This window comes from Cnephaeus nilssonii (genome assembly GCF_951640355.1).
Source record: "Cnephaeus nilssonii genome assembly, chromosome: 8".
Taxonomy (NCBI): Eukaryota; Metazoa; Chordata; class Mammalia; order Chiroptera; family Vespertilionidae; genus Cnephaeus; species Cnephaeus nilssonii.
Window position 1 is genome coordinate 31,260,526 of NC_137079.1, and position 14,877 is coordinate 31,275,402.

Genomic DNA, 14,877 nt, shown 5'->3' on the forward strand with positions numbered 1-14,877 from the left:
AGATGTATAAGGCCAATTTCAGTAACTGTCGCTTAACCGAGCCTTTTAATTCATCTGCATTTGTGTGAAGAAAATAGAAAATTGCACACACCACACACACCTCCCCCCAAGTCCATGGAAAATCGAATGACTAATTTAGGTCCTCTTCCCACTCCTCATCCATTTTCATGCAAATGTTCCAGCATAACTAGGTGTAATTATTAACACCATCTATAGTCATTTATCAGCGTTGCTAGCACTCTGTTCATTTTGTGACTTGAATATAATTATTTTCCTGCTGGTGTTTCTTTTCTTTTCTTTCTTTTTTTTTTTAACAAAACATTATCTCATCATCAAAGGGTTCCCTTCGTTGAGGGGGTCTGAGTCAGAGCAGTGTGGGTTGTTTTAATTTATTCCTGGACGGCTGTGTGCGAGGCAGCCTGGTTAGGAGGTGTCGGTCCTGGGGAGGGTTCTTTGGGACTGACTCCAGCTTCAGGGGTCCCAGTGACAGCCTTGGCCCAGGACAGGGACTCGTTACTGGTGTGTTGGCCCCGGGTCTGGAACAGGTCTCCTGAAGGAGGCTCACGTGGACACCCAGCCTCAGGTGCATTGTTTGCCTTGGCGATTCTAAGTTCACTAAATGCATTTCTTATATCTTAGATGATTCCTAGCTTAAAACCAATGGCTGGTAGCACTTGGATTTCACCAAGCATTAATTGTGTTTGCTGAAATACAAGCTCATTGTTAAAAAACTGGAAACACAAAAGAGAAAGCGGAAGATACCGCAGCCCCGGCCCCTCTGGGAGATGGCGCTGTTACAGTGTGGCTTTTCCATTTTCCTCCTTCGACAAAGCAGATAGTTAAATCATATGTGTTGGATGCATTTTTGAATTTAATATTTTAATACGGAGACAGGCTTATGACACCAAGGAGAGTGCAAGCAGTGGGCACATTATCCATTTGATAAACATTTAATTGAATCAGATCTAGTGAAGAGATTGGCTGCAAATAATGGGAAAAGGCATGAAAACAAGTAAAGGCTTCATCCTGGGCCATCCCTTCAGCTGTGCCGAGTGTCTTTGTTCTGGTCCCTTCCAGGTGTGCGGTGTGTGAGGCGCCAGCCATGGTGATGGCTGTGCACAGCCAGACCATTCAGATCCCGCAGTGCCCCAACGGGTGGTCCTCACTCTGGATTGGCTATTCCTTTGTGATGGTAAGTATTTGGGAGACTCCATATTTCCCTGGGGGAGCCCCCTACTAACACCCCCACCTCTACTCTCTGATGCAGCCACCTTCTCAGTTCTGTGGCTCCTCCTGCTTAGGCCCAGCTTCCATCGGATCTCCAGGGTCTGGCCTGCTCTGCTGGGAACCGCAGGGGATCCAGTGCCCAGCCAGGGCCCTCCTCTTGCCTAGGGAGGGGCTGCTCTAGGACTAGGTAGCTGGGAGGACAGGGTGCCATTTCCTAGTCAGGTAGAAGAGGAGGGAGGTACACGTTTACTAAAGCACGCAAGCCCGAAGGCAGAAACTCAAGTCAGGAGGAGAGCAGCAGAGTGTTGGCTAACAGTGTGCAGCCTCCTCCGCACTATATCTGGGAGCGTGAGTGTCCACACCCTTCACGTGGAGTGAGACTGCCCCCCTGTCACCCAGCTGCCCCAGATGCCAGATGCCCTGGATGTTCCCTTCCCCTGAAAAACCAATTACAACGGGAAACATGGTGCCTCTTTGAGGTCCATTGTAGTTTCTTATTTTATTGCCTCGATTTAAAGTATTGCTAGAGTCTATGAAAGCTCTGAACTTGTAAGATCAGGTTCTATTAGACCAGTGGTCGGCAAACTCATTAGTCAACTAGAGCCAAATATCAACAGTACAACGATTGAAATTTCTTTTGAGAGACAAATTTTTTAAACTTAAACTTCTTCTAATGCCACTTCTTCAAAATAGACTCACCCAGGCCGTGGTATTTTGTGGAAGAGCCACACTCAAGGGGCCAAAGAGCTGCATGTGGCTCGCGAGCCGCAGTTTGCCGACCACGGTACTAGACTAACGCTCAATAAATGACCCTGCACACATACTTTCCACATCACCATTGTAAGCCATTAGACCAAAATGCAATTTAACAGTTACAATAGTAGTTATTCATTTCTCTCTTTCTTGTTCAATTCCCTCTTTAAAGAAAAATCAATGATTTTTATTTCCCTTATAAAAGGATATATAGCATCTAATCTAGCAAATATAGGATATAATTTAATTTAGAAAGTCTGATGTCACATCAGTTGGTTATAGCATCATTTGCACATTTTGGCTCTTGTTGCATCTCCCCAGTTGGAAGAGGTTTCACTGTTTCAAAAATAAGACATAGTGAGAAAAGCATGTCTTTAAATTCTAATGAAGCTGGACTGGCATCTCCTACTTTGGGAGGAGTGGCTGACTGGTTTCTGGTGCTGTGTGGAGTAATGCCGTGCCCAGAGTGTGAGCAGTGTGGGCATGAGTGTGTTCCCTGGTGATTGCAGGAGGCAGAGAGCTGGCTTCCTGGCAGGGAGCGCTCTGGCTCCTCCCTGGAGACAGTGACGCCCTCTGCTGTCGGTGAGTGGGAATTGCTGACACATGGTCCCTTTGTTCCGCAGCACACCAGCGCTGGTGCTGAAGGTTCTGGCCAAGCCCTCGCATCCCCCGGGTCCTGTCTGGAAGAGTTTAGAAGTGCGCCATTCATCGAGTGCCACGGCCGTGGGACTTGTAATTACTATGCAAATGCTTACAGCTTTTGGCTTGCCACTATAGAGAGAAATGAGATGTTCAAGTAAGTCGGAATGACCTTCTCTTGTAGCACCCTCACCCGGTTGTGGTCTTTATTTTTAATCATCCCTGATCCATATACCTTCCAGCACAAAGTCTCAAAGATCGTTATGAAGCAGTAATTAGGAGTGCTCATCCACGTGTAGCAGCGAATATCTGATTCTGTTCTACATGGGCAGAGAGTCGAGACAATTTTCAAAGGCAGAGCATAGGCGATGGGCTTAATTCTCTCATTGACTGAAGAACCGTGAAAGAACAAAGGTCATTTTTCATTTTTCTAGGTGCACCCACTAGAATGTAATTAAAGCAATTAAAATCTTCAAAGAGCATTTAAAAATACCGTCTCTTTAACACTCAGAGAGGAAAGTAAGCTGCAGTCATTTCATTGCATTTATAAGGCAGAAGTTAATGTGCTGTGTAGTTCTGAGTGGCTTAACATGACTTTGTTTTTTAGACACCTGCAAATAAAAATAAATTTCAGTACAAATGTAGCTGAAATGGAAAGGGAAGGCCTTCTTTTCCTTCCTTTCCCATTGCCAAAATTTCACCTTTCACATGCCTGTCCCAGGAGGCTGCTGACCTTGTTGAAGTTAGTTTGGAGTCCCGCCTGATCCCCAATGGACAGGAGCACATGAGGGGGCCTCTAGCTGTTGTTTGGTTCTAGCTGCGGCCCCTGCTGGAGTGGATGTAGGAGGCCGATGGAGCCTGAGCCGTTACTTACTATTCATTCCCAGAATAAATGCTTCTCACCCCTGGAGATAAGCCCTTCTGTCTTTGCCTTTTTGGAGAGAATTTTGTGGAACTCTGCTATGACCCCGTCTCTTTGTAGCTTAGATCGTAAAAGGTGAAGCTACACACTTACCACTCATAATTCTTTAAGCATCAGAACATCACCAGGTGCCTAATTGGTAGCTTGCATGAGACTTTTTAGGCAACTGGAAACTTGATGTCACCTTTACAGATAGAATTTAACCATTAGCTCCCGAAATGGGCACTTAATGCATGTATCAATCAGCTCCTGGAGCTTTGTGTTACAGGGTAAAGAGGTAAAAATTGGGGTATTTTTGAGCCATATCCTGATACAATGAACTAAAGTGCTTTCTTAACAAAATTAGGAAATATCCTAATATTATTACCTTAAAAAATAGTTTGGGGGCACTAGGATTTTCACCAAAGGTTACTAACATTAAGCAGCCTCAATTTTAGGGCAAAATACTCTGCTTATATGATTCCTTTGGTTTTAATAGAATTTTATCTGTCAATTTTAGTTCAGTCTCTCCCTTTCCGGTAGCCAAAACAAGGTAGGATTTTTAAGATCAAGGAAGCATTTGGGGCACTAAATGTCTTCCTTTCTCTTTGACCATCAATCAGACCACCTGCATATAAATCCTTCGAACGTTATAAAAGTATCTCGAAGGCTAGTTAATTTTCCCAGATTTGTTGCTCATTGTAGCATTCTGTAAACATTTGATGAGAACTTGTGAAGTATTGCGGAGAAGACCAGTATCTTCTTCCCCTGGAGGAGTTTATAATCAGGTTGAGAAGACAAAGTTAAACTATAGTTCAAGGAGGCAGGTGGTGCAGCGGGGGGCGGGGATGGGGGGAGTGGTTGAGACTTTGGAGGCAAGCAGACATGGGATACCTTCACTCTCTATGTGCTCCCGGGAACGTCACTAACCTCAGGGCCCGGGGATGGGGAATGAAGGTGATAACTGGCATGGCTCCATGAGTTATGAAGGCCAGGCGATGCCCCAGCAAGGTGCCCACTCAGAATCGGGCTGAATAATGGTGGCTGTTGGTCATGGGGCCGGAGTCCATCCTCATCTGACCCCTTGGAGATCTCCGGGCAGGTGGGAGAGCTGAAAAACATGCCTGCGGTTTTGACAAGCAGTAAAGTGACAGCTGGCTGTTTTTTGCATCGTAGGAAGCCCACGCCGTCCACCTTGAAGGCTGGGGAGCTGCGCACGCACGTCAGCCGCTGCCAAGTCTGTATGAGAAGAACATAATGAAGCCCAGCTCTCAGCTAACGTCACAACATGGTGCTACTCCCTCCTCTTCCCCTTCCTCTTTTTTTTAACAGCAACGAACCCTAGAAATATATCCTGTGTACCTCACTGTCCAGTATGAAAACCGTAAAGTGCCTTATAGGAATCCGCGTAACTAACACACCCTGCTTCATTGGCCTCTACTTGCTGAAGGAGAAACAGAGACATCGATAAGCTGTCCGTAGTGACATGCCAAATGGCACTTCTGACGAAATAAAAATATAAGTCTGTTCTACAATCCAGTGCACTGATGTGTGAAATGAGAACTCCATCAGAAAACCAAAGGGTGCTAGGAGGTGTGCGGGGCCTTCCATACTGTGTGAACGCCCGTTTTCAGTCTTGTATGATAATAGAGTCATTTTTCACCCCCCAGATGAAATGTTTGTTTATGTCACTGTCTAGCTGTTTCAAAATTCAGGTCCCTTGGTCTGTACAAAGAATAGTCACGTGAAAACGGTGTTTCGAACCTCCAAGTGGAATTACGGGCTCAGCGGCCACATCTTTTGATCCCCAAATATAAATTTAGGTCTTTCTGCTATGTGTGGTACTACGCAGCTGCTTTTGCAGAAATCACCAATATCCTGTGGAATAAAGATGGTCCAAGAGTAGGCAGAAATGAAATATATATATATATATTTTAGTAATTTATATAGATGTCAGCAGTTAGGCAGATCAAGTGTTTAGTGTCAGTTCCACTGTTAAAATAAAGCTTATGACATAGATTCTTCCTTTAAAAGACTGTGTTGTCCTTTAACATAGGTTTTTAAACACAAGGGTATTGAATGTGAAACACCAATTTTGATTGTTCACCTCCAAACCAAAAATAAAAAAAAAAGTTGTGTATTGCCAAAACCAAACCCAGGTTCATGGATATGGTGTCTATTATGGTGAAATATGTACTTTGAGCTTATTGTTTTTATTCTGTATTAAATATATTCAGGGTTGAAACACTAATCACAAACTGAATGACTTGACTTCAAAAGCAACAACCTTAAAAGGCCTTCATTTGATGAGTATTCCTCATTCTGCAGCCCAGTGTGAAAAACAGCTCCGTCAAATCAAAGTATCAGTGTTTGTACCTGTCAGCACGTTCAGGCGGCTTCCGTGTTTTTTTCCAAGCTGTGTTCAGACTTCAGCAGGGGAGCGGCTGGATTGCAGGAGAGCAGAACTGGGCCACTATGCCCGAAATGACATTTCACTAAAAGTCTCCAAAACGTTTTTAAGACTACTAAGGCCTTTGATGTAATTTCTTTAAATGTGTATTTCTTTAAAAATTCAAATTTGTAATAAAACTATTTGTATAAAAATTAAGCTTTTATTAATTTGTCGCCAGTATTGCCACAGAAACATGAAAAGGAATGTTTCTGCACTAATAAATTTGTAAGCTTTGCATACCTTAGATCATATTTAGTTTGCAGTTCTTCCAAATAAGAGTCACAGACTGGGCATCGTTTACAGGAATTACTACAAAGAATAAAAGGATGGTCTTCTCCCACTCTCCCTCCTACCCTCTCTCTCTCTTCCTTCCCCTACTCATCCCTTCCATCTATCCATCCAGGCAGCCAATGTCTACCCATTTACCTCTCCATTCATTGTAGGAATACCAAGGGTTGCCACTTTTTAAGAAGTGGATATCCCCCAACCAGTTTGGCTCAGTGGATAGAGCATCGGCCTGCGGACTAAAGGGTCCCAGGTTCAATTCCAGTCAAGGGCATGTACCTTGGTTGCGGGCACATCCCCAGGAGGGGGTGTGCAGGAGGCGGCTGATCGATGCTTCTCTCTCATCGATGTTTCTAACTATCTCTCTCCCTTCCTCTCTGTAAAAAAATCAATAAAATATATATTTTTTAAAAAGAAGTGGATAGTTGCAAGATAATTAGAGATGAATAACACCAATATCCAACCATTGAAAGTGGATCCATTAGGGGTGAGACCTGAGGTCATAGTTATGCAATGGATAGTGTGAGGCATGGGGTTGAACTTCAAGTCTCACTTAAAGTAGGAAAGAAAGAAGATAGATTTCTTTTTCGCTGGTGATCTAAGTTTCAGTTTCAACTTGATCTAAATATGATCCATGTAGTGCAATACTGCGTGCTCAAGAAAAAGCTCTAAATATTGTTATATTCTTGGTTTTCATACCCACAGAGTTGCAGTGAGGATGAAATGGGATAAGTTACAAGCACGACCCCCTCACTGCTTGATCAGGAGATATCAGTCAAGGTCTTGTTTCGGTCACTGCCCTCCCATCATTGATAAAAGGGAGGAAAGGGGTGGTTAGGTTTCCTTAATATACAGTATTGGATAGGAAAGAAGAAAACTAAAATCAGCCCTAGCTGGTTTGGCTCAGTGGATAGAGCATTGGCCTGGGGATTTAAGGGTCCCAGGTTCAATTTCAGTCAAGGGCACATGCCTGGATTGCGGGCTCAATCCCCAGTAGGAGGCATGCAGGAGGCAGTCGATCAATGGTTCTCATTGTTGATGTTTCTATCTCTCCTCCCTTCCTCTTTGAAATCAATTAAAAATATATATTAAAAAAAACTAAACTAAACTAAAGTCATTTTTCTTGGTGTCTGCTGAAGTTACTGAGAAATATTAATCACCTCCATATTGTAGCCATTTTAGAATATTTTGTTTCTACATGTAAAACTGATTTATCATAAATTATAATTTATTACATACAGTTTGGTCGATATAGGAAAGTACAAAGAAGATCATATTATACCTTGACTCTCAACATTCAGATCCTGTGCGTTTTATACCTGTTTCTGAAAGCAGTTTATATGTTTTATTTTTAAATTATCCTAGAGTAAAATGGACTTATTTTGATGTACAGTTCTATGAATTATAACATATGTATAAGTTCATGTAACCATAATCAAAATCAGTACACAGAAGAGTTACATCACACCAAAAAAACTCCCTCAAGCTCTCGCTATGTAGGCACACACATGCCCGCTTCAACCCTGGCAACCAACCACTGAACTTCTCCCCATCACTATAGATTTCTCTCTTCAAGAATGACATAACAGAGTGTGCAACCTTTTGAGACGCTCTTCTGTCACTCAGCATAATGCATTTGACATTCATCCGAGTTGTGTGCATCAACAGTTTATTCCTTTTTATTGCTGAGTGGGATTACATTGTATAGATGTACCACACTTCATTTACCTATCACTTTTGAAGCACATTTGAGCTATTTTCAGTTTGGGGTGATTATGAATAGAGAGTAAACATTCATGTGCAGGTTTTTGTGTGAACATAAGTGGTTTTTTTTCCTCTAGGGTAAATACCCAGCACTACAATGGCTGGATCATGTACAAGCACATATTTAATACAAAAATAAGTTGTCAAACTAGTTTCCAGAGTGGCTGCACCATTTTGGGGTTCCACCAGCAATGTGGAAGTCCCCCTGCTCCACAGTGTTTGGCATTGCCAGTATTTTTTCTTAGTCATTCTAATTAGTATGCAGTGCCATTTAACCATGGTTTTAATTTGGATTTCTCTAATGGTCAATGATGTGAACATGTTTCCGTGCATTTTTTGGCCATCAGTATATCCTCTTTTCTGAAATATCTATTAAGTCTTTGCTCATTTTTTAAATCCTCACCCAGGATGTGTTTATTAATTTTAGAGTGTGTGTGTGTGTGTGTGTGTGTGTGTGTGAGAGAGAGAGAGAGAGAGAGAGAGAGAGAGAGAGAGAGAGAGAGAGAGAGAAAGATCAGTGTGAGAGATAAACCAACCCGTTACCACCCATATGCACCCTGACTGGGAATCAAACTCACAATCTTTTTAGTGTATGGGACAACACTCCAACCAACTGAGCTACCTGGCCAGGGCTCTTTGCTCATTTAAAAAAAGATGTTTCTTTTCATTCTGTTGAGTTTTGAAAGCTCTTTGGATATTCTGGTTATAAGTTATTTGTTGGATTTGTGATTTGCAAATTCATCCTCTTAACAGTATCTTTCACAGAGCTAAAGTTTTTCATTTTGATGATGTCCTTTTTATCAATATTTTTTTACGGGACATGCTATTGATATCAAGTTTAAGAACTCTCTGATTAATCCTAGGTCACTTACATTTTCTCCTGTTTTCTTTTAAAAGCTTTGTTATTTTACATACTATATTTATATTGCAATCCATTAATTGTTTTTTAATTAATGAAATTTACATAACTTAAAGTTCACCATTTTAAAGTGAACAATTCAGTAGCATTTCGTACATTCACAATGTTGCGCAACCCTCCCCTACATCTTGTTCTAAAACATTTTCAATGCCCATTCAGCAGTGATGCCCCCTTCACCCCCAACCCCCAGCAACCACCAATCTGCTTTTTGACTCTGGATTTACCTATTCTGGATTTCATACAATGGGACTTGTGACTTTTGTGTCTGGCTTCTTTCACCTAGCATAATATTTTCAAGATTCATTCACGTGGTAACATGTATCATTACTTCATTAATTCTTATGGTGGAACAATTTCCATTGAATGTATATGACACAGATTTTTATCCATTTATCTGTTGGTGGATCTTTGGACTGTTTTGACCTTTTGGCTACTTTTGATGATGCTCCTACAAAAAGGTTTGTACATTTATTTGTTTGAATTCTTGTTTTCAATTCTTTGGGGGGATATGCCTAAGAGTGGAATTGTTGAATCCTATGGTTATTCTGTGTTTAACTTTTTGAGGAACTGCCCAATTATTTTTCACAGAGGCTGAACCACTTTCATTCCCACCAACAATGCATCCTTCCCAACACTTTTTATTTTCCACTCTTTGATTATACCCATCCTACTGGGTGTGAAGTGGTCTCTCATTGTGGTTATGATTTTCATTTCCCTAATATTGAGCATCTTTTCGTGGTCTTATTGGTCATTTGTTTATCTTTGAAGAAGTATTTATTCAACTCCTTTGCCCATTTAAAATTAGGTTGCTTGTCTTTTTGTTGTTTAGTTGTAAGGGTTATTTAATCTATTCAGGATACAGACCCTTATCAGATATATGGTTTGTAAATATATTCTTTCATTCTGTGGATTGTCTTTACTTTTTTTGATATTGTTATTTGATGCACACAATTTTAAAAATTTGATTAAGTACAGTTTATCCACTTTTTTGTTGTTGCTCATGCTTTTGATATATCAAAGAATCCATTGCCTGGAGACTAAGGAGAAAATAAACAAATGGGACTACATCAAAATAAAAAGCTTCTGCACAGCAAAAGAAACCATCAACAAAACAACAAGAAAGCCCACTGCATGAGAGAACATATTTGCCAGTGCTATTTCAGATAAGGGTTTAATCTCCAAAATGTACAGAGAACTCATAAAACTTAACAAAAGGAAGATAAACAATCCAATCAAAAAATGGGCAAAGGACCTAAATAGACACTTTTCGAAAAGGACATACAGAAGGCCCAGAGACATATGAAAATATGCTCAAAGTCACTGATCATCCGAGAGATGCAAATCAAAACAACAATGAGGTATCATCTCACACTGTCAAAATGGCTCTCATCAACAAATCAATAAATGACAAGTGCTGGAGAGGATGTGGATGCTCCCTTTTTTTTTCTAGCTTCTGCATGTGGACATTTAGATGATTTGATTTGAGACTTTTATTCTTTTTTAATATAAGCATTGAACGCTATGCAAATTTCCCTCTGTTCACTAAGTTACCTGCATCTCACAGATTTTGTTAAGTTGTATTTTTGCTTACATTCACTTCAAAATAATTTGATACTTCGTTTGATCCACGGTTTATATGAAAGTGTGTTGTTTAATTACCAAGTGTTTGCAGATTTTCCTGTTATATTTCTGTTTTTGATTTCTGGTTTACTTTCAATATGATCATAGAGCATACTATGCATGATTTCAATAATCTTACATTGGTTAAGATTTCTTTTGTGACCAGGTATGATCTTTCTTGGCAAATGTTCCGTGTATCACAGGCATTCAACTGATGTTGGTTAGATGGTTATATAAATGGGAATTAGAACCCATTGGGTTGGTGCTATTCTTTAGTAAGTTTATATACATTTTAAGTTCCGGTCAATTACTGAGAGATCAGTGCTGAGTTTTCTAATGTTAGTAGCAATTTCAATTTATCCTTTCAGTTAAGACAGTTTTTGCTTTATGTACTTTCAGGTCTCCGTTATTAGGTAAACATACACTTGGTATTATTATGTCTTCCTGGTGAGTTGGCTCTTTCATCTCTATGCTATGTGCCTCTATCTGGGTTGTCCTCACACCTCTGCCTGAGTGGACACCGGGCCCTGCAGAGGTGGGATGGAGAAGAGAGCCATCCGGGTTTCTCCCTGTACATGCTCCTGGCACTCACACTCACACCGGGCCCCTCCCCTGACCACAGACCCTGGAATAAGGAAGCAACACCCTAGGTGAAGTTTTGCCGATGAGTTTGCTTTAGGTCAATGTTGGAGCAAGCCTTGTCTCCCGGTGACCACATGTCTGGGGTGCAGCCTGACCAGCAGCGCCTGCGGGCTGGGGAACGGGGTCACCCCAGGACACAAAGCTCTTTTCAAGTTTGCTTGTAGCCTGTGTCTCTCCAGCACCCACCCGCAGGAGGGCTGGGGTGCCCCTCCCTCCCTTTCCCTGCGAGTGGGAGCGCCTGGCCAGGAGAGGTTGGTTCTAACAGCTCTGAATCATTCCGCACAGCCTCTGCGTGGGGAGTGTCTCCCTCTCATTAACGCCCTATTTGTACTTCCTGAGATCGCGCGTGGACTGCGCTCCCGGGTCCTGATTTAATCCCTTGAAATAGCTGCGCGCGTTCGCAGGGCTTTGCGTCCGCACGGCGCGGCAGCTGTCTTCCCTCTCCCACCGCCTGAGCAATCCCGAGCCTGGCTGAGTCACCGGGAAACTGAATCATTCAGCCGCGCTCAGGAAGTACCTTTTATAGACTTCCAGTTTTAAGCAGCGCTCAGGTGACTTCGCAAATTCGGTTCCATATTTTTCCACCCTTTCCCCAGGAACCTTCCTTGTTTGCTTCTTGATTCGCTGCTTGGGGCAAGTTTCACACAAAAGGTACCCAGGCACTCTGCCTTAAGGGCTATTTTTTTTTCTGATGCAAATGAGCAAATTCTGTAGACTGTTAACTGAAGCAGCCTTGGCTAGCCATTTCAGCGAGGCAGCCTGTATTTGCACATCAGATCTCTTGGGATCTAGGAGCAATTCCCAGGACAAACTGCAGATGGCGCCCCTATCTTCTGGTTGCAGGGTTCCACCTCAGCAGAAAGGCTGGCTAAGATTTGCAGCAGCTCTGCCCCTTTTTAGTCAGTGTTTTAACGAGGTTACCCCGAAGCAAATCACTCGGTACTAATTAGGATCCATGGCCACGGGGGGGCCAGGCATTTTTTTTTCTTTTTAATGAGATGGAGTAGGGAGGAGAGAGTGGATGGCGAACTATTTCAAATATACAAGGGAACTCTTTCACCAGAGCTTGTGAATATGAATTACAACGGTAAAAATACAGTGAAAACACATTGTTAAAGATTTACTAATAGACATCATTGGCACCTTAGGCGTCTGTTCTTGGAAGGTTTTCTGCTAAGAAGCCTGCCTCTGAACGGAAAGAAACCCTGTCCCTGACGCCGGTGCCTTCCGTCCTGTCATTGCCAGGGGCTGTCTCCATGCTCCTGTCAAGTACAGGAACATGGGGGCCTAGCCCTGCTCTGCAGGGGGAAAGGGTCTTGGAACCTTAACAGAATTTGGTGATTTGGTGAGGAGGTTACCACCTGGCAGGTGGCTTCTCAGAGGAGCCTTCCTTAGCTCCTGCTGCTGTAGCAAGGTGCCCAGTGAGTGGGCTATTTTCTTGCGCCCCCCCATTAGGAACTACAACCCCAAAGGGAAGACGAAGGCATCCACTGTCGCATGTCCTGAAGACAACTGCCAACAACCGGGGGGCAGGTTCCCACCAGGTGAAAGATCATGGCTCCCTCCATCACCCCTTCCCCCCAGCGCCCCTTCCAGGAGGAGGACAGGAGAACGGGGAGCATGAGCCACCAGTCCTGAGGTGGGCCTCGTGCTTTTCTTTCTTCTTGGAGAGGAGAAGGTGCTTGCCAAGGCCCTGCCCCCACACCAGGAGACCAAGGGCCCCTTTCTGACTTGGTGGATGCCTCTAATAGGTATGGCATCTGATGCCCGGTTGGAATTTGGCTCATGCTCCCAGCACCCTGCAGAGTTGGGGAAAGAGGCGGAGAAGGACAGGGGTGAGAGGACACAACCTGCACGCCCACAGCTTCTTGTGCCTGGAGTTGTGAGCTTTGTCTAGAAGCCTGAGGAGAGAAGTTGGCTTGAGCTGTCCTTCTCCAAAGTGCGCTGGCTTTGGGGAAGGCGACCCCAGCCCTGAGAAGCTGTGAGATGCTTGTGCTACAACAGCTGAGGTTGGAATGGAAAGAGAACAAGCCAGAGTTGGCTCTTCAGGGCTGAGGACTGAACAAGAGGGTGTTACAGAAACTTATCCACGGTGCCCTTGAGAGCCAGCCTAGGGTCTTAACAGAAGCTGGTGATTTTGTGAGAAGAAGGTTACCATATGGCAGGTGGCTTCTCAGAGGAGCCTTAACTTTCACAGCTCAGCTGAAGGCCCTTCTTTCCCCTCACCTGGACTCAGCCCTGGAGGGCCAGGACCAAAAAAAAGGAGGAGAAAGTCTCCCCAGTCAAGGACGTCTTATTTGTTTGCCTGTCTTATGTGCTATGGACAACTTTGGGCCAGTGAAGCCTGTGGAACTCTTCTCAGAAAAAAATACCTTATTTAAAAATGCATATAGTAACACACATATGGAGTATTATAAAGAAAGCTATTATACTGAATGCATTTATCAAGCTATTATAATTTTTGCCATAGTATTTGTACTTTTTTATTAAATAAACGATCTAGAAACAAATAAGTACATCTTAAAAGCACTAATGAGCATATATAATGTTTCATAATATTTGAAATTCTTGTTATATAACATGATCGTATCTGGGTTTTTTTTTCTGTTGGTGACCAAGTTGCAAATATTGCTAATACTATGATGGTTGTGGATTACAGTCATAATTGAAAGAAATGCTGCAGAGGTTGGTGAACATAACACTGCACTTTTTTTTTTCTCATCTAAGTTCAGGGATTCTGAATTCCACGAAGCCAAATTGAAGGACAGTTGGAGCAGGGACCAGGGATGAGGTGGGCATCCTACTGTGAGAGAGGAAAGCATTTGTCAGTGTAGGACAGGACTTACTGGTGGGAGCCTGGAAGGTCCATATCTGCCCAAGTCACTATTAAGGGATAGGACAGGTGATTTCACTCAAGCACAGTTTGGAGCAGTTGGAGGAAATGGAAAACTTCTACTACTCTACTAAGCTCACTTTCAAACATTGGCTTTTCATTTCATTGAACAAATTATTATGGTACATTGTGTCCAACGGCAATGTACAGGTTTTGAAACTAGACGATCTGTGTTTGAATTCTGACTGACCTTAGACAACTACTTATTTAACCACGCCTCAGTTTCCTCATCTGTAGAACTTCGTAGGGTTGTGTGAAATGCTTAGAACAGAATGTGCTGTGTGGTAGACAATCGGGCACGTGAGTCTGACCCAGCAGACACCACCTGGGTCTTTCCCCCAGGTGCTCCCTCGGCCACACAGGAACCTCATTTCCCACACATCTGTGGGTTTAAGGAAGAATCAAAAGGGCCCTTACAACTTCCCAGCACATTTGATGTTTCTCATCATTCAGCCGTTGCTAGCAGACTGGTTATAAATAGAAGGCTGTACTGCAATCCACGTCCTCTTGACGCTGTGTGATCCCTGATGGCTCATATGACACAGTGTCCCAGGAAACTCAACCTTCGTCACCACAAGATTATTTCTTAAGTAGGCCAGCGGACACTCCGAGTGCTCTAGTAAGTTCCGTAGATTAAGTCATGCCTTATCAGGCTGTCTCTGGGAGCTATGGGTGATATAATTCAAACATAATCAACACAGCAACCATCCATTTTAAATCCCATGAATGTCCTGCTTTATAATTTCAGATTTATGGGAAAATGACCATAAACCTTCATAGCC

The 14,877-nt window shown here is 42.9% G+C and overlaps 1 protein-coding gene across 1 annotated transcript in view; it reads left to right on the top strand.

Moving 5' to 3' along the window:
- The window catches only part of COL4A1 (collagen type IV alpha 1 chain), a 136,895-nt gene extending 130,679 nt beyond the window's left edge, over positions 1 to 6,216 (top strand). Inside the window, exons 50-52 of the mRNA XM_079779587.1 lie at positions 1,078 to 1,192; positions 2,604 to 2,776; positions 4,697 to 6,216. Coding sequence (XP_079635713.1) covers positions 1,078 to 1,192; positions 2,604 to 2,776; positions 4,697 to 4,778 — 370 coding nt within the window. The 3' untranslated portion in view covers positions 4,779 to 6,216. The remainder of the gene's footprint in view (positions 1 to 1,077; positions 1,193 to 2,603; positions 2,777 to 4,696) is intronic.
- Positions 6,217 to 14,877: the final 8,661 nt, after the last annotated feature.